At 38.0% G+C, this 18,942-nt stretch overlaps 1 protein-coding gene across 4 annotated transcripts in view; it reads left to right on the top strand.

The window, feature by feature from the left end:
• The window catches only part of DPP10 (dipeptidyl peptidase like 10), a 486,525-nt gene that overhangs the window by 432,910 nt on the left and 34,673 nt on the right, over nucleotides 1–18,942 (top strand). For all 4 annotated transcript variants that reach the window (XM_069861516.1, XM_069861518.1, XM_069861517.1 and 1 more), the window contains exons 8-12: nucleotides 223–343; nucleotides 4,108–4,262; nucleotides 7,652–7,749; nucleotides 16,601–16,724; nucleotides 18,846–18,884. In XM_069861516.1, the coding sequence (XP_069717617.1) occupies nucleotides 223–343; nucleotides 4,108–4,262; nucleotides 7,652–7,749; nucleotides 16,601–16,724; nucleotides 18,846–18,884 (537 nt within the window). The remainder of the gene's footprint in view (nucleotides 1–222; nucleotides 344–4,107; nucleotides 4,263–7,651; nucleotides 7,750–16,600; nucleotides 16,725–18,845; nucleotides 18,885–18,942) is intronic.

Below are 18,942 nucleotides of genomic sequence, written 5' to 3'. Positions count from 1 at the left end.
AGTTTCAAAGGAAGAATTTGGTTTGGCATGAGTATTGAAAGTTTGCTTAGTTTGTCCAAATTGATAATAAAAGGAAATATGAAGCCAATGTTGGGTGAAAACTACATGGTTCTGTAGAGTCTTCTGAGCCTGAAGGAAATTACGTATTCATTGCTGAACATTCATTTTTATCTACCAAAATCTTCTCTTTTTTTTCCTCTCAATCCCTCTGACCTCATCCAGATTTATATTTTTGAAAATAACATCTACTACCAGCCTGATGTGAAGAGTAGCTCATTACGCCTAACATCTTCAGGAAAGGAAGGAATTATTTTTAATGGAATTGCAGACTGGCTATATGAAGGTAAGCCAGACAAAATAAATCTGTTTATTAAAACAGATGAGAGGTTTTTGTACAGACCTAACAGCACAAATCTATTCATTTCAGAAAATGCTATCTAAGGTTCCTTTGCCTTCTCATTTTCTTGCAAGATTGCCTTTGTATCTATTCATACTGTGTATTGACTGCTATTTTGCATATAACAATATTTTCTGAGAGAGATGATTTTATTTTCAACCAGAATATATCAAATGTATTGTGAGCACTAGGTAGTATGTAAAAAATGCTATAGTAGTGAAATCTTGATGGGATTTTACTACCAGCTTCGGTGGGGCTGGCATTTCAAATAGAGCTAGTTAAATAAAACTAAACACTCTGTATGTTTTCCTTACCTAGAATAGCTCCATTTATACCTTAGGATCTATTCTGGGTTTACAACACCAGTGAGGAGGGAATGGACTCAGTTTGTTGCTTGTTTGAACGATGGTGCCAACCTATTTGCAGTGAAAACATCCTAATAGAAGGCAGCACAGTAGCATTGCGGTGTAGAAGCAGAACTGGCAGCGTTTTCGTTTTTACTGCTGGATACATAGCGAAAGGTGATCAAAGATGATACTGACTGGTGCCTCAGTTTTTGTTATCAGTATCTCTCCTTCAGCCACAGCTGTGCTTACTGTGCTGTGTGTTAGCATGACTCAGGAGAGACTCCAGACCCTCAAGACGGGCAGTAACATTGTGCTTGACTTTGAAAACATGCTTGAATCGAATCTGAGTGTTTTGACAAGATCTAAAATTGTCCTGCTGTTACCTCGACAGTGGCTGCTACTTTTACTTAAATCAACCTGGGCTAGACTCCTGGAAAACTTGCTATTGCTGGGAAAGCAGTGCCAAAATGGAGAGGAGAAAGGCTTGGTCTGCGATATCCTCTGACTTTTGAAGCTGCCTTCTGCCTATCATTTTATATGCACCTCATGTTATTTAAATCTAATATGACTACATGCAAATTGAGCAATTTAAGCATATGTATCTCATTGAACTTCATATAGTATATCAAGTTTTTGCTAAAACAAAGTGAGTGTCACTGTCATGGATTTAATAATGCAGTTTGGGCTCCAATTCTGCAGGCATTTTGGGGTCAGCTGTTCAGAAGAGGGCATCCTGTGTGCCTTTTCTCTTTTATATGCAGCTGCATGCACAGTGAATGACATATCGTTGAGGATCATTGTACAGCTCTGCTCCACAGAACTAATCATAAGGATATCATATGATAATTCAAGTTGGAAGGGACCACAGAAGGTTAGCTGATCAGTTCTGGTATTTGCCAGGCATTTTATTTGTGCTGTCTGGAAGGGATGAAGTAGACCTTGTCTAAGAATTATACAGAAAGAAGTTTAAGACATATTTTAATGGAAGAAATGTTGGGGGTTTTATATGATTTGAAACTTTGCATTTATTAGATCTACATTTAGGAACTAAAGAGAATTAAAACTATTTTTTTTTATTTAAAACATGACAATATGCTAATTTCTTTTAAGGTATTTCAGCTTACTTGTGTATCTCAGAAACAGTTTCTGAAAGAGGTTAATATGACTCTTTTGTAACCTCATTTGTTTTAAAGGTCAACAATGCTGTTGATAAAATAAATGAATGTTCCTTTAACCTGCAAATATTTCATGATGAATGGGAAAAGAAAATGGAGTAACTTGGAAAGAACAGGAGCAGCTAGCACAATAACAACAATGATGATATGTTCCTGCTTCTCTGTGTGTGCCTATCCTCCCTCGGACACATTTTATCAATTAATATTTGAGGACTGAAGGGCTTTACAACTTCATACAGCTTGTTTAGCTGACAGAAAACACAGGCCTGTTTGTGTCCTGTGGGTAATTTTTGCTTGGGAATGCTCGGATACATAGGTCTCATACAGGGCTGGTTTTCAAAAAGGCCATGAGCTTACTTCTCCTTTTTTGAAAATGAAGCCAGGCATATTCATCCAAATATCTTAGACCTCCACCTCAGTCACTGCCCCGGTTTTGTTCTTCTTATTCCCTGTCCCTACAGCTATACACATACCCTTGTCATGAGAAGGAAAAGCAGAAAGTTTCCAGTCAGAGACTAGAAAGTTCCTGAAATGGCTTAGAAGGTGCAATGCATCTCAAAGCCTTCCTGCTGATGCATGTCCTAAAGCCTTCCTTAAGTGATTTTGCCCATTCTTTTCAATGTATTTTAATTCTTGACCCAAATCACTGTTGCATTTCCTAAATTACAGAGTACTCTTCGGGTTCTCAAGGATGCAGGCAAGCAGACAGGCACCTGAGCTCTTGTCCACAATATACATAATTAAATTCAGAGTAAAAGGGTATTCTGTCTGTACACATTGGAGGATCACAGTCAGTGTCTGCTTGCATGAATGAATATGCTGCTGCTTTCCCATTAACCATTGTTTAATTTAAAGCAGTCCTCTAGTTTCAGTAGTGTTTTTAATAGCTTCAGAAGCTGGGCAGGCTGAATATTGTCCCAATGAAGTTAAGAGATTTTCAGTTGAATTGAGAACTGTTCCTCCTTTTGACCTCATTTGTTTTCTTTTATCATTTGCGGGAGTTTGTTATTAGCATTTTACCTTATACAAGCATTTGGGAATAGCTTGTCTTTGTGTGAATAACCTTGTTTGAATGCAAACAGTAATATTATAAAACAAACACAATTGTGATATTTGTTATCTGGTATTCACCATTCATTCTCTGCTGTTCTCCTGTGTAAAAGGTTTTAGTTATCCAGTCAGGGAGAGAAACATGACCCAGAACATATGGCTTTGAATGTAGGTTCCAGCTTCATTGCACCTAACCTTAGATAATTCAACCCATTAAGCAGCTTCAAACTTTCCAGAATCTGATTAGTGTCTTGGAGAGTCTCCATTGGCAATTTAAGTAGTTGTGTAGGTAGGATCTTAAATTAGGTATGAAGTCAGACCATTGTTCCCAGTAGGATACTATTCTAGTTTTCCAACCATATTCTTCAAATTTAAATACAAAATGTTTACCAAACAAGTCAACGTATCAAATACATAATGAAAAAATCTAAGTCTCTTTACAAATGGAAGGCTGAATACAGGGTGTACAGGGTGTACACCCTGAGTACAGGGTGACTTTGTAACTTGTAGGGAGCTGCTTTACTGGAGTTTCAGGTGCTGCTTCTGTGGTTGTTCATGTTTTCCTTCTTTCTAATATGAAATGCAATGACAATAAATGTGAGAAAACATTGCTTGACATTTTTGAGAATTACTTTCATTTGGAAATAAAATAAGATTTGGATAAAAATGAAAGGGGTTTTTTGATTTTCAGAGTTACATTGCAGAAAAACTAAGCTTTCTAAGAATAAAAACTGACCATTAGGCTGAGACAACAAAGCCAAAATAGTGCACTCCATAAATATCACTGTATGAGGATCTCCATGTTAGCAGGTACCACAACTTAGAGAAGTCACGCATACTAAACTTTTATCTTAATGAAAAAAAAAAAGACAGTCCTAAAAAACTGTATATTAAAATGTTTCACATTTAAATGATTTAATGATGTTAATGAAAGTATTCATCTGAGGAAAATGGTTAAAGTTTAGTCTTTCAATATGCCTTCTTATCCAAACGTTCGACACAGGATAATGTAAAATTACTGAAATTACAACAGACACATTTCAATTAGTCACAGAAAGAACAAATCAGTGACAACTGAATGAGCTAGAAACTGTGTGATAGTTATTTTTATATTTCCTAAGAAAATCTGGTTTTGCAGAGGAACTTCTTCGTTCTCACATTGCCCACTGGTGGTCTCCAGACGGTGAAAGACTGGCATTCCTGATGATAAATGATTCCCTGGTACCAAATATGGTTATTCCCCGGTTTACAGGAGGTCTGTATCCAAAAGGAAAGCAATATCCATATCCTAAGGTAAGATGAGTGTAAGTGCAGTCCCCACCTTCTCCCTTGTTCAGTGATAGTATTCAACCACATGGAAGGAGCATTTCTAGACAGTAACAGAGACTGATTTTGTTCATGTTGCTTTTCAGGAGATATTAATTACATTTTTTTCCAGTGGACTGTAACACCTTCTGCTGGAGAAAAGCTATTGAGTGAGGAAGCAGCAAACTGATTCATAGTAATTTAATTATTGATATATGGCTTGGTAGAATCAATCCACCACTGCTGGGAGAAGGGTAGCATGTTTGAAGGACTACATAGAAAAAAAATTCTGTCACAACTGCACTGGAGTTGTGCACGCTGTGTGCAGAGCACAGGGCAGTTATATAGATCTCAGTAAATTACGTTGTTATTCATAAATGTGGAAGACTGGCCTTGGATGAGATAAGCCACGGTAAAATATTCTCCTGGCAATCAAATCAAGAACAAAAATAAATAAGAAGTACAGCTGCAACTGAGTTTCAGAAGATTTGGAGAATGATTTTTAGATATGTGCTGGAAAGTGAAAGAACAAACCAGACAGATATAATGTCTGAAATCGCTCCTTGTTTTCTGGGGATTGCCTAGGCGCCTCCCTAGGCATCCTTCTGTGTTGAGCTCCAGCACTGGTCTTATCTTCCAACTTACCACTTTATCCATCCCTTGTGTGCAGTTTCAAACTGTCTGAGTTCTTTTCTGTCAGGATGTGTAGGTCTGTGTGTGTGGTGGTCCTTTGACATTTCCAGGGAAGGTCATTGGGGGATTTAGAAAATACTACTATTGCCCTATTCCTGCCACTTCTTTTTGATGATGACCGTTTACTCTTGATGGGTGTTCAGTTAGACTGTACCATGTGTATGTACTATGAAACAATAGTATGCATGATATAATGTATTTCTGCTATGAAATAATACTTTAAAATAATGAAGTAACAGTATTTTCAGGGGTCATTTATATATTTGCATTGGCAAAAGGCCTCGAGTGACAGAGCAAAGAAAATAAAATGAGGACTATTTTAAAAAGTCAGCCTTGTAAACAAGAAATGAGAAATTCCATTTCATTAGCAATTCAGCATAAAAGTGATTCACAATACTACTTCAGTAATCTCATTAATGAAAAAACATTATCTTTATTTAATGTCTCCATTTAATGCCAATTTAGCTACCCGTTAAACATCATTAATTGGTAATGAAACTTGTGGTACAGCAGCAGAGGTTAAAAAAAAAAACAAAACAGGTTTGATCTTCAATATAGAATGAAACCATTGGAGAAAATTCTATCTATGATTAAAAAAAATTAAACCCACATGTGTTTGTGAATACTGGAATGTGTGCATCATGCACAGACTGTATTCTTCAAAAAAAGACTTAAAAAGGGAAGTTAAATTTTATTAAATACATTGAGAACAAAGTAGAATTTCAATGTAAAGAGCTCTTGTTCTTCTGAAAAAACAGTTTTTCTGTTATACAATATTTATGCAATTTAAATTGTCATGATGAGCCCAAATGGTGGGGGAGTTGAGTCTGTTCCCTGTCGAGGGAGAGATGTGGATGTGAGAGTTTTCTGCTCAGGTAGAACAACCACCTTCAGCTGCCCAAGTCCACTGCCGGCTCTCTGAGCTCTTGGTGCTCACCCCACTGACCACAGACCTCCCCAGCCCCGGGGACAGACCTTGTACTGAGCTAGAATCCACTGCTGTAGGGCTGTAGCTCAGGTGCATCCACACGGCAGAGGAGGGATATTTGTAGGCAAGACAGTACATTGGGGCAGTACAGCCCCAGTTCAGTGTGGCAGCCACAGACCTCTCTGCCATGTCCAGAGTGGGGCTGGTGGTGGCAGAGCTCGGATAGGGCTGTGCATCCTGTTCAGGGGCTAATACGGATCTCACCATGCCCACTGTGAAGTCATGCTTTAGGGTGTCTCTCTACTCATACTCATGCTGGATAGTAATTACTCATGGTAGCCCTCCCAGTGAGAGTACTTGGATGCCACTATGCGGTTAATGTAAGGTTCAAAGGATGTAAGGAGGCTGCGGTTGTGTCCTAAGGACTTGATAAGGACACTAAATAAATAAGGTTACTTGATAAAACCACTAAGGACAGTGGTTTTCTTCCTCATTTTTATATTGGGTTAAGCTGAGTTCATGCAAAGGATGCTTTTGAAAGACACCATTTCTTTTGATGCAAGTGTAAAGGTGTTTTATAAGGGAAGAGGCAATTCCAGGAGTCTAATTATATCTATTTTCAAGCCTCTTGTTTTAGCACTAGTAAAAATATACAAATGTCGCTTTCTTGATCCTGATATCACTCAGAAATGAGTGGATACGCTATTCAGACTCCATTTTGGGAGAAGTCCAATTTCTAAAGGGAATTTTGGATGTATTTCAGCCAAGCTATTTTGCATTTATAAACAATCCTGTGAGGAGCCAGATATAAAACTTTGTAGTTTGTTATGATTAAATCTGTAGAATCAGTGATTTACCTTGTCCTTCCAATATTAAACAAGAGTCAGACCCATTGAGAGAAACTTTTCATCCCCCATATCCTGAGGAAGCTCTAAAGTGTTGTGTGACTCCTGTGACTTACATGAAAAAGAAGCTTAAATCTGATACGGCTAGGTGAGGCATGTGGGACTAGTAGCATCTCCTTGCAGCCTTGCAGAGCCTTTCTTTCTGTCTCCAGTTCTTTCTTTTCATCTCAGGAATATCCCTTAGTAAAGAGCCATGTTTCTAGGAGAAGGATGAGTCCCACCTCCCTGTAGATCCTTAGAATTTATCAGACTCTTCCCAGTGGATATATATCAAATTGCCATTTTATTCTCCCTTAGCAACAAGAAGCATTTTGTTTCTCTTAGAGCTGGCCTGCCAAAGCATCTGGGTCCTGAACAGAGTCAAAGATAGATTTCCAATCAGCAAGCCAGGGAAGGAAGACTGGGCAAAAATCGTAAAGAAAGAGAAGGGCAAGGAGGAAGAGGAGAAATACTATCCCAGATATAGGTAGCGTAGCTTTTTAGAAGAAGGAATAATAGTGTCTGGAAAAGACTTTGCTGGAGGCTGGATTTAGAGGGTGGTTTAGGAACCGGCTGTGTTTTTGCAGCTAACTTTACTGAACTGGGTCAAGCCATTTCTAGCATTGATCCCTTGCTCTGAACAGGAAGGTCTGCTACCGGCAAAGGGCAGTGAGGGAACTACTCAATTAACGCTTCATATTTTTTCCCTCGATGTAATTCCTATGGCTGTGAAATTGATTTTTAAACTTTAGGATTTCTAAATTTTAATAACTTCTTATTGTTATAAAGATACCAGATTACGTTAATGAGTGAGTCTGTTTGGCTGTCACTGATTCAGTGCCTCTAAATCTCCTAATTTCTTTTTTTCAAAGGCAGGTCAAACAAACCCAACAGTAAAGCTGTTTGTAGTTAATCTGTATGGACCAGCGCATACACTGGAACTGATGCCACCTGACAGCTTTAAATCAAGGTATATAATTTAACCATTTTGAAACTCATGTTTAATTTAACCTGACTCTCTCTTAGACTAATCATTGCCTTTTTACATCTGCACAACACTTATATTTGACTGGAAAGCACTTGATCTCGGTCCCCATGGCTGAACATAATGATAATAAAGTAAAATACAGCTGTATTGGATTGATGCTTCTCTTAAAAATCACAGGGATATGGGATTTGCTCATGTGTGATGTCCTGAGAAGCTGCAATTTACTTGAAATGTATGAAATTAAGCATCCTAATCTATGGTCAAGGGGGCTGAGCACTGCACTGCCCCTGGGGCTGTTACTTTGTTTACTCCTGGCCTTCCCTTGCTGTGCCAATTTGCAGCTTTCAATTTCTGAAATGAGATTGCAGAACACAGGAGTGTATTACAAATGCACAGAACACGTAATCAGGTTCTCTACTCATTTAGAGAGAAATAATCTGAACTTTTCAATAGGTTATGTAAAGTTTTGGTTCTCCCCTTGGCTGACAGAGGCAGTGAGGTGGCAGAAGGTGTGAGATGTGATGCCACCAGATCACATAGACTAAGAAAGGCGATGCTGTATTTTCAGGAGAAACTGCTTCAGAACCGCTGAGCTAATTTAACAGTCTCTTTCACTTTGAGGCTGAAGAAACAAGGTCTGGCTGCAACTGGTGAATTTCCTGCTAAAGTTACTATCTTAAGCTGAGCTCCTGATTCCGTCCTTTCTTTGAGATGTCTTGAAACTTTTGTTTAAGGGCAAAAAACCCCTTTTGTTTAAGGTCTTCACTCAGTGTGTGTTCAGATGGAGAAAGGTATGAAGAAGGCTGGCAACCTTAAAGCTACCTTTAGTTAAAAATTACCTCTGTATATAGGGGTTTTTTTTTTGCAATTCCTACAGAACCCAAAAGATTTTATGGTAATTGTTCCCAAAACAATAACGATGTTAACAGTAGGCACAGTTTCACAACCACTGAAAATAATTTTAAGCTGGCATAGTTCTCCTACACAAATTGAGGTACCCTAATTTAGTTCAGAAATAATTTAATAGTGAATTATGCCTTGCAATTATTTATGTCAGCTGGAATGCTTAGTGATTGTGTTAGTGAAAAGAATTTTGAATGAGTTTTGCTTTATGAAATATTTTCTTTCTGTTTATGGGCCACTACTGGAAAACATAATGAAATCTCCTGCTGCTTGCTAACCCTTCATTAATTTAAGTGATAGAACAAAATCTGAAAGAGATTCCTTGCCATTAAGATTAGCATCTTAACTCTCTTAAACAGCATTAACATTGTCTGTTAAATGTCAGAAGACACAAAGAAGTGAAATGAGAAAGCTATGTGTAAATCTTCAAGAAAAGTAATTGAAAGTGTTGTTCAGATATTGTGGTTTCACTCTAGATTTTTCAGATTTATCCCCTCTAGATTTTTCAGATTCATTCCTCTTCCCCAGCTGATTGAAAATAAAAGTAGATGCAAATGGATGAATATTGGTGTCTTAAAACCTTTTTTCCATCTTCAAACTGAAGGCTAGCAGTAGCTGAATTTGTGGCATTTCATTTGTGAGTCTTAAGGGGCATCTTTGCCAGATTTTAAAGTCCTTGATAAAAGTATTGTTGCTATTTAGTTGAATTAATGTTCCAGTTTAAAATTCTGGTTTGCTGCTGTATCAGAAGACAGAGTAAAACTATTTAAACCTAGAAAAAAAGTTAATTTCGTCTTAATTTTAGCTATTAAGTTATAATGTCCTTGCTATAAAATTTATAAAAATTATATAGTTCTCAGCCAACTCTACTGTAAATCTTGCATACTGACTCTGGATTTGAGTAGCAGTCAGTCATCGCACTGGTCATCGATCCAGATGTATCCATATAGCACTCTATATTCATAATACAGGTATGAACAATGAGCTTTGAATAGGGCTTTCTAGAGTGAAAATCTCTGGAGTTTATAATGTTTGGGAGAATTTCTTTGAAGTATTAATTTTTTTAATAAAAGGAGTAGGTAGTTTTAGCGATCAGGTTTTTTTAGTACCTTTCTAATCCATTCATTATGGAGTCGGTAAATAGGTCATAGGAGTGTTTCGATATTAATTGGAATGGGACACTGTCATATATACTTTTATGGGTCTTTCAAGGCAGAAACATTTTGGAAATACATGTTGTGCAAGTCGTAACCAACTGCTATGATGGGAGAGATTCATTCCTATGCAGAGAAACCACATAAATGGGTAGGGAAGGGGACTTCTATTATAAACACAAAGAGTAACATTGAGATTCTCAGCTCTCCCCAGATTGTATACAGTGCAGGACCTCTGAAGACAGAACACTGTTTCTCTGATTTTTAGGGCATCGGGGACCTTCATGTAAGATTCAGTAGGTTCAATATTCTGCCTTTGCTTACTTCCTGCAGTGATTTTATAAAGGTGCTTGCTAATATTTTGCAAGTTTTGTTCAGGTTATTCTGATACAGAGATAACAACATTCCTAAATTTACTCCTGATATTTTAATTCTGTGGAAAGATTTACCAGCTACTGTGTTAATGTCACAGAAAGACTGACAGCCTCCCTTTAAACATGTGGTCGTGTTCTGTGCAATTACTGTTTACCCCTTGGTGTTTCCATTCCATGTGCACACTTCCATTATGTTTTCTTCAATAGCAAATGTGATTTGTACTGCAGGGGTTTTTTTCTCTTTAGTCTTAGGAAGCCAATAGACAACTAAGATTAAATATGTGTGCATTCATACACTGCTAACTCCTGAAGTTCCAGTTGGAGAGCTAATACCTCCTGCTGCAAATCTTGAATGTGCAATATGGTCTGCAAGTGGTCAGTTCAGACCACTCTGCCTTAGGACAGCTGAAGAGTCTTTGTAACTGGTGATATTTAGACGTAAGGTATTCATATGATATTAAGAAATTGTGTAGGCTGATTTTTCAAAATCCATACTTCAATTTACATCTGTCAGGCAGAAAAGAATTCATTTCTTTTCCAAAGTGAAATATGCTAAGACAGAGAAAATGTGAAATAACACATGAAAGAAGTTGCAGTTGATTTATTAGAGTAAAACTGTGCTTCCGTACATGATGAAAAGATTTTTCTGCTGTAACTGTCTGTTGGTTCTTGCAAGTCTCAGCATGGGGGTCATCCACTGCTTGTTTTCCCATCCTCAGCCATAGTGAGCAAGCTGTATTGGCTCTGCACTGTGCCCAACAACTGCTGACAAGATTGTTTTAAAACACGCTGTAAGAAGTTAAGTTAGTCCTTTTTTCTTAGTTTTTCCAGTAGTATTTTTACATGCCTCAATAAATGCTGGATGTCCACATTCTCATTTCATATATGCCTTCTCTTAAAGAGACTGAAACATACAGTCAGACACCTCTGACTTTGTATAACAAATCTAACTAATTTTTATTGATTTTGATTAACTTTTTGTAATGGAACTGCAAACTCTTTAAGAAATTGAGTTTTCATAAATTCAAATAACACTCTTACAAGGCTCGCCAGTGTTTTTTTTAATCCACACATTTCCAATCCAACGGAATAATTTGTACTTGTGGTTTGAAATCTTTTGAATCTAGAAAGATTGGGTTTATATTCTGGCAGCCAGTTTACCTGAGCCTTGCTTTGGAATATAAAGTTTTTTTGACTCTAAATGGAAATGGGAAAGATTGGGAGGGGAATGCAACTTGATGTTAAGAAAACTGGGGTTTAGTTTCAGCTTTTCTTAAATATGCTATGTCTAGACACTTCTTTCAAGCTTCTGCCCCTCCCTTCTTCTGTAACTTGGCAATAACAATTCCTGTCTCACAAATGTAATGTAAAAGATTAATTCGCTATCATACCTTATAGCAAATGTGTGTAATCTTTTCAGCCAAAGCCTAAAGATAAAAATAAATTTACCAACTTCATTTTATTAAAGCTTTCTCACATGATGCCAAGGTATTTATTGATTATTCCCTTTCCTGTTCAATGGGAAGAATGCAGGTTCTGAGCACGGGCCAGGGCAAGCCCCTGGGTCAGCAGGGGCGAGGATCCATCTGTCTTTCTGAGGGATTTGTGCTTGAGACTGAACAGGAGATGATGGTGCATGGTTATTGTCGCCAAGGCTGGGCCCTGCTCTGGGAGCGGTGTGACCAGCAGTTTGAGAAAGGTTGCTCTGTCCATCACCTACAAGGGCAGAGCATCACCCACACCAGCTGGGGATTCACGGGGAGCAATGAGAGTCCATCAGTGGACTGTGAAGATGGTCATGGCCGGGGCCCCTGGCTGTGAGGAAATGGGGAGCAGAGCTTGTTAGCCTGACTAGGATGGTGGCCACCAGCACCCATGGGAAGGGGAACTAGAAAAGCTCCTTCCAAGATAGTACCTGTGGCTTAATCTCAGAAGAGAACTGCAGTACATCCATCAGTGTATGCGTAGATAAAGTCCTGTAGTATACCAAAATACTAACAGACTGTAGTTAGCTACCTAGCAGATCATGTCTGAATTTGTGTTGTTTTCCATGTGTGTTCCTGAGAATGACATTTTCTGTTAGTGTCTGTAAATTCTTGTACGCTTTTCAATACACAGCAATATAAATAATTTAAGAATACAGTAAGTATTCCAGAGCATTGTGCATGGGGCGAAAGCTGTGCTCACCTTCTTCAGTAACAACCTGTCAGCAGATTCGTAGAGCAAAATAGGTTGGCTTTCTGTAGGTGCACTCTGTTGTATTTACATGTATCTATTAAAACCATCAACAAAAGTAAGGTTCCTTTTTCCTTTTCATGAATGTTAGGTGTTTTCCAGCTATTCTTATGAGCAGATTTCTTTCATAATCAGCTTATTGGCTTAAAGTTGAGCAAATTTCTTCATTAGGGTGGATGATATGAACTTGAAAAGTTTTTTTGTTCTTGAACAGTTTCTTATTTTTAAGTTTAACACTGTGGGTTTTTTTCCTGGGATATTAGCCTATCCATTTCAAATCTAAGTATCTAATGTTCAAATTTAATTATGACTGTAACAATGCTTCCAGTGTGATGCAGTGCAACTCCTTTCCTTTATTCTTTTTATGGTCTTGGTTCACTTTGCTGAGCACTTACAATAACAACCAGCGAGGTACACATAGATATCTTTCTAGTCACAAGCATCCCAAAACCGACAAGCGAAGCAAGACATGCTGGACATTGTTGAGTGATGATAAATGTATTAGCAAACTGTTAAACTGCCTCCATAGAATTGTGTATCAGTTGAGATAATCAAAATAAAGTAAAACATTCTATGAGAAAGAAAGATTAACAAAATATTGCATCTTTGGGCTTGGCAAAGGATGATAAACACCTTTGATATTTAACATGTTTTTTATCAGAAGTGGAAATTGAATCCAGATGTCATCAAGTTGCAAGTCTTCGGAAAAAATTAATTGCCATATGCTCAGGAAAGACATTTGCTTTCTTCACACCTACAGCTGGAAATTTTGTTCTCACAGAATATCCTCCATCCCCCTCAGGCCCCAGCTCCTGACCTTTCTCGGTGTGCAGCATCTCCTCGGGACATGTGAGATGTTCCAGTGCCTACTGTTGAGCTAACTGCATGCATCTCATGTTCCCAGCTCACAGGCCTAAGGAAAAGCTCTACCTTCTTTATACTAATTACCTTATATAATTGTCTTAGGTAAATTTGAAGCTAGGCAACAGATTTAAATAAATGTGGCAATCAGTAACTCTCTGTTTGGTCAATGAGCTTGAAGCTCTTGTTTTTATGCTTTGGTTGGTTCAGTCCAACTTAGAATAAAATGAATCACGTTCAGGTTCCTTCAATATAGATTGATAATGGGATGGTGTGGAAGAAGAATGCCTTTTCTGTGTTTTAAATGTTTTCTGCCTGCTTTTTTACAGAAGAAAACTAACTCCTTGGAGTTCTGAAAGAAAGAAATCCTAGGGCAGATGATAGGAAACAGACTGCAAAAAGTCTGAGATGAAAACTTGATTAGACCATGGGGACTGGCTAAATAACAAAAAAAGGCAGGTCTACGAGAGAGGGTTTGAATGAGGTTTCCTTGGCAATCAGTGATTTCAGTGGGAACCTTGAGAGCTGGTGAAAAGGTGGGGAGAGAGGAGATGGGTATCTACAAATGGTTTTTATGGTCCCCGTGATCATCTTAATAGTGGCCCTACTGTGAGAAAAGGGGTCAGTAAGGAAAAACCTGGAACTTGCTACTCCAAGTGTAAGAAAAAGAAAGTTAGGAGTGGGGTGAGGAGTCACAACTTGAATAAAACAAGTCACAGCGCAAGAGACGAGTCTGCTGTTATTTGGCCAGTTGAATAGAAGAAATGGCTTTTGTCTCTGCCTCGTAGCCCCTGTGTGATACAGTGAGTTTAAACTGATGTATTACACAGTAATTGCATTTGTTAGTCTTTGGACATGCAGTAAATGAATACACAGTCTGGTTCAAGAAATGTTCCTGAACAAAGATGAAGGTTGTGCTCTGAACATGCAAAGTGTTGTAGAGCACCTGATTAAAGGGATATCAAATTGAGAACCTAAAGTGTAAATTTTTATTTAATATCTTGCTTCAGTCCTTTGTGTAGAAGACAATCTTAGTCTTTCCTCTTTAAAGTGATGTCTTGAGGATACTTAATGTCTGTACAGGTGCAGAGGGCCTAGTAATCCCAGTATATTTGTGTATTTGGGTTGAGAGGAAAAGAGAGAGTGTTTATTTCCGTTACTAGAACAATAGATAAGTTGCAAAAAAGCCCAATAAGGTGGAGACACAAACTGATAGCAGCTTCCTCAGAACTAAACCAGGTTTTTGCCTTGCAGACTTCTCTGGTTGTACTCGGCTGTGTCAGCTAGTCTAATAAACCAGACAATTTTCTTAATTATATCTGTTGATCTACTCTGTGTGTGTAGGTGTATGTGCACTGTATGTATGAAACAACAGATTAACTGCAAAACTGTGAATTACAAAGGAACATTACCTGGAGACAGTATTTATGTGTTTCTACATGTATATACACAACTATACTACATTCCTGATAAACAAGTCATAAAGTAGTGAAATTTGAACATATTTTCATCCATAGTTGATAGAAGGGGGGAAAAAGGAATTTTTTAACGATCTTTTGCTTTCGTTTCAGTGATCAAGGAGTTGCATGACAGTGATGGAAGATGTTACTATGATTCGATTTGGACTATTAATTACTATGTCGGCTGAATTCTGAATGATTAAATTTCCTGTTTCCATCTTTTATTGCAGGCTTCTTCAAATGGAACAGCTCAGGCTTTATTTTGTTGAATTTGATTCTGTTGTAATTCAGGCTCTGTTGTCAGTGGTTACTGTCTTACTTTGGTGTCTAAGTGCTAGGAAAGAGAGGCAGTCCTTATATACATGTTTTGAAAATTTCTTTTGGCTGTCTTTGGGCTTCTGTATCCACAGTCACAATGATTTTGGATGGCCTTAAAAAGGCACGACTGCAGAGGGAGATCTCAAGTCTTGCTTTTTGAACCCATTACCTGGGATTTGGTATTACATTCCTTGCTTTGCTTTGTTGTTTTCAGCACCTGGTCTCGTGTTAGATCTTGTGTTATTTTCAGCATATGTTTTTGCTTGTTAGTAAGTTAAAAAGCTTTTTAAACAAAAAGGGATGTAGATATTAGACTCAGAATACACCTGAACTCTTCCTGTCTAGTCATGATTCTGGTATCCACATGTGAAAATACCTATTTTACTAAAAGTCAGGCAAAAAAGGCAGTTGTGCATACTGGGTTGTTCAGCTGTGTTCTTCAAGTATAGCACCAGGCTGAGGCTGGGTAAGGCAACAGTGAATTGCCATCTCCTGCTTCTCCTGTGTGCAGTATCAGAGTTGTATAGAGTTGGTGCCGCTAAGCATCTTTGATCTAGTAAGAAGACTTTTAAATGTGTAATTGCATATGTATTCTCAAAGAGTAACGAGGTCTCCATCAGTATTAGATTAAAAGCCTAAACATATGCAAGCTAAGACCCTTGCTTTAAAGGGAGGCTGAGTTTCCAGACAAGTTTGCTCCACTGTTGCACATAACTCAGCTGGACTGTGAAAACTGCCAGCTGTCAGAGTAAAGAAGTGAAGCAAATATCCTGGCTGGGATGACAAGCTGCAACAGGTCTTCCTCTGTAACATCCCCAGTCTGACAGCCTAACATGATTTTGGAAGGAGGGAAACAGATATTCCATGCGGAGAGTTTGTGCCTAAGAAGCCTCCTTTGCTTGGTCAGTGTCATTGAGACAGACAGTTTGTCCAATATTATGAACCATTTGTTAAAAACAGAAGCTGACACACACTGATACTGAGTGTGACTTCCCTTTATGCAGAAGTCTCATTATAAAACTACTTGTTATTTTATAACAAGGTACATTTTAAAGTGGTCTTGCCTGCCCTCTATCATTAGAGACACTTTTTTTAAGCTGTAAGTCTGGATTCTTTTGCAAAGTTGTGTGTCTTCTGAAGGCATTTGGTGTAGGAAAATACAGGCTTCTCTTGGAACCTAGTGTTTGTTTTTAAGCTGGTGGGCAAGTACGTGTTTCATGCATATTCGCAAGCATATGTTTCACAAAGATGTGTTTTGCAGTTGATAAACTTTATGTATTACAAATGGCTGAGAAGGAGGTGGTAATGGAGTAAAAAATTTCCCAGGGGAAGAGCACACTAGGCTGAACCTTCCCACCTGTAGGAACACAAATCCTGGGCATTTGGGGTGATTTTCTCTGTCCCTCAGTAGTGATATTTTGATGCAGTACAACTCCAGTATTTGATGAATAGTTTGTAATGGTTTTTTAAAAAAGTCTGACCTGGAATAGGAATGATCTAAACATTGCATTTTGAAATATTTACTTAGGGAATATTACATCACCATGGTGAAATGGATAAGCAACACCAAAGCTGTGGTGAGATGGTTGAACAGACTTCAGAATATCTCCATCCTTACAGTCTGTGAAACCACAACTGGGGCTTGCAGCAAGGTAAGTTGGATTTTCTCCTAAGCTGTCTTTTCAAGCTTTTTCCTCCATTTTATTTTCATATTCAGGAAAAGATTTTTGTAAATCAGTTTGCAGATGCAGTACTTGCAAGCTGAATATAATTAGTCAACAGGGAGGAAATAGATGTGAGAAAATTCCAAATCTGGTGAAATGATTTTGTGCAATTAGCAACTTTGAGTGGCATTTTCAGAATTACTAGGCTTTGTTCATTCATTAACTTCAGTGGAAACTACAGTTGCATGTACTGTGGATATTGCTTGCCTTCCATCGGATATTTTCAGCTACCTGGTTTCTCCCCTCTCCTGTTATGGAGTTTCATTTGAGATCTTTCTGTCTTCCTCAGCTTACACATGTTTAAGTAAAAGGTGTAAAAATCTGATAAGTCCTGCAAATTCAATAGCAGAATTAAATAACTTAGAAAAAAATAAAATAAAATTGGGAGGCAACAAGGATATTTCATTTTGAGCATAAGCCAAGCTGAGATACATTTTTCTCTTTGAATCCAGCCACATCCCACCCCTTTGACCTAGACTTTGACTTCTGACACTCCTTTATTATTTCATCTCTCCATTTTCACAGTCTGTCTTGCATCCTGAAGGCAGTTGGCCACGTTCCCATTCTGAGTCACAGTCTCTTCCCAGAAACAGCTAAAAGCATAAACATTTTCTGTACGTGCTAATATCAGCACCAACAGGTGCTCCAAAGGGGTGCAATTTGGCAGTCTAAATGGCTATAAGTGATTAATATAGTTCTAAACTTGGCCTGTGAGTCAAAAGGCCCATCAGAGTCTGCTGCTGAAGTCAGTCGTGTTGGAGTGTTAGGGATTATTGCTGGGCTTGTCTGCTTCTTTTGCTACGTAGTTCGGGTTACTTTTCCTGACTCTGAAATTGCAAATAAGCGCCCTCGACTTTTCGGTACCATATGGATTAAGCTTGTGAACATGGACATTTGTTGGTTGGGTTGCTTTTTACCTGGTTCCTGCAAGCCTTACTCCTTATATTAAGAAAGTTGGTCATGAACCACTGTGAGCAGTTGCTTTTAAAAGGAAACCCTTACATGCTCCAAGGTCAATCGGACTCGTCTGAAGTAGGTATTCAGGGAGCTGTAATCCAGGACATAATATGAGAGAGAGAGAGACTGAGAAGTCCCAATCCAGAAGAATTAAAGTACAGTGAAGGACGTTTTTATGTGGGTGAGTAAAGGTAGTGATGTGGTGTCACCATAGTGGGCTCAGCTCAGTCCAGGTTCGTGCTTATAACCCAAATAGTTCATACGCTGCATCAGCTGGGATAAGGTGATGCTCTTGAATTCAGTAATGGGTGACAAAAGGACTTAGTATGAGAATTTAACATTTTATCACACCATGTCATTTCAACTGTAAACCTTTATTTTTAGCATTTTGCACGTGTTCTCAGTTCCAAAAAGTACTGTATAATACCAGCTGCTGTAGAAGCTACAGATTTCTCATTTTTCAGGTCATATATGTACAAATGCTTCTATAGCTAATAAATTTTCATGAGTTCACTGTGATTGTGACAATTTAAAACAGCTGACATATATTCTATATTTTTTCCAACACAGTGTGCATGGTATTTGGGATTTATTTTTTTAGGTAGCATGACATGAAATATGAGTGTGACCAATAAAAAACAACCATTTGCTTTTTTTTTTTTCTCTTCAGTAATGCCACAATGCATCCCATTAAACCAAGGGATTGTGGTTTGAAAAGGTCTCACAATTTGAGCTTGATGCTGGCTGTTTGCCCAGTGTTGATGAAGGACTTAAAATATCCAGTTGTCAGATGATGCCTAGAGGTAAAAAACAAATAGAACTGCCTGTGTAAAGCTTCTTGATAGCTAATCAGAAAGGACTGAAAAAGTCATTTGTAGGTCCCCTGTGGTGTTCTACCAAAAGCTCTGAATAAAACAGCTGACTTTGTAATTAAATTATCATTTGCTTCAATGTAAGTGCTAAGAAAGAGATGTGAAGATTGTAACACAGTAGAAAAAAAAAATCCCACAAAATAGCTAGAGACCTTTTGCTGAGTACGGGAAATATTTTTGATCTATAGCTATGCCATAAAAGCAATTTTTTCTCTTTTAGAAATATGAAATGCAGTCAGACCTGTGGCTTCCTAAACAGGTACAGTATAAATGTTATTTCTGGATGTATAACATGTAATTGTTTTGTTATTGCTTTT

This window comes from Phaenicophaeus curvirostris, chromosome 7 (genome assembly GCF_032191515.1).
Source record: "Phaenicophaeus curvirostris isolate KB17595 chromosome 7, BPBGC_Pcur_1.0, whole genome shotgun sequence".
Classification (NCBI taxonomy): domain Eukaryota; kingdom Metazoa; phylum Chordata; class Aves; order Cuculiformes; family Cuculidae; genus Phaenicophaeus; species Phaenicophaeus curvirostris.
This window is presented reverse-complemented; position numbering and strand designations above follow the sequence as displayed.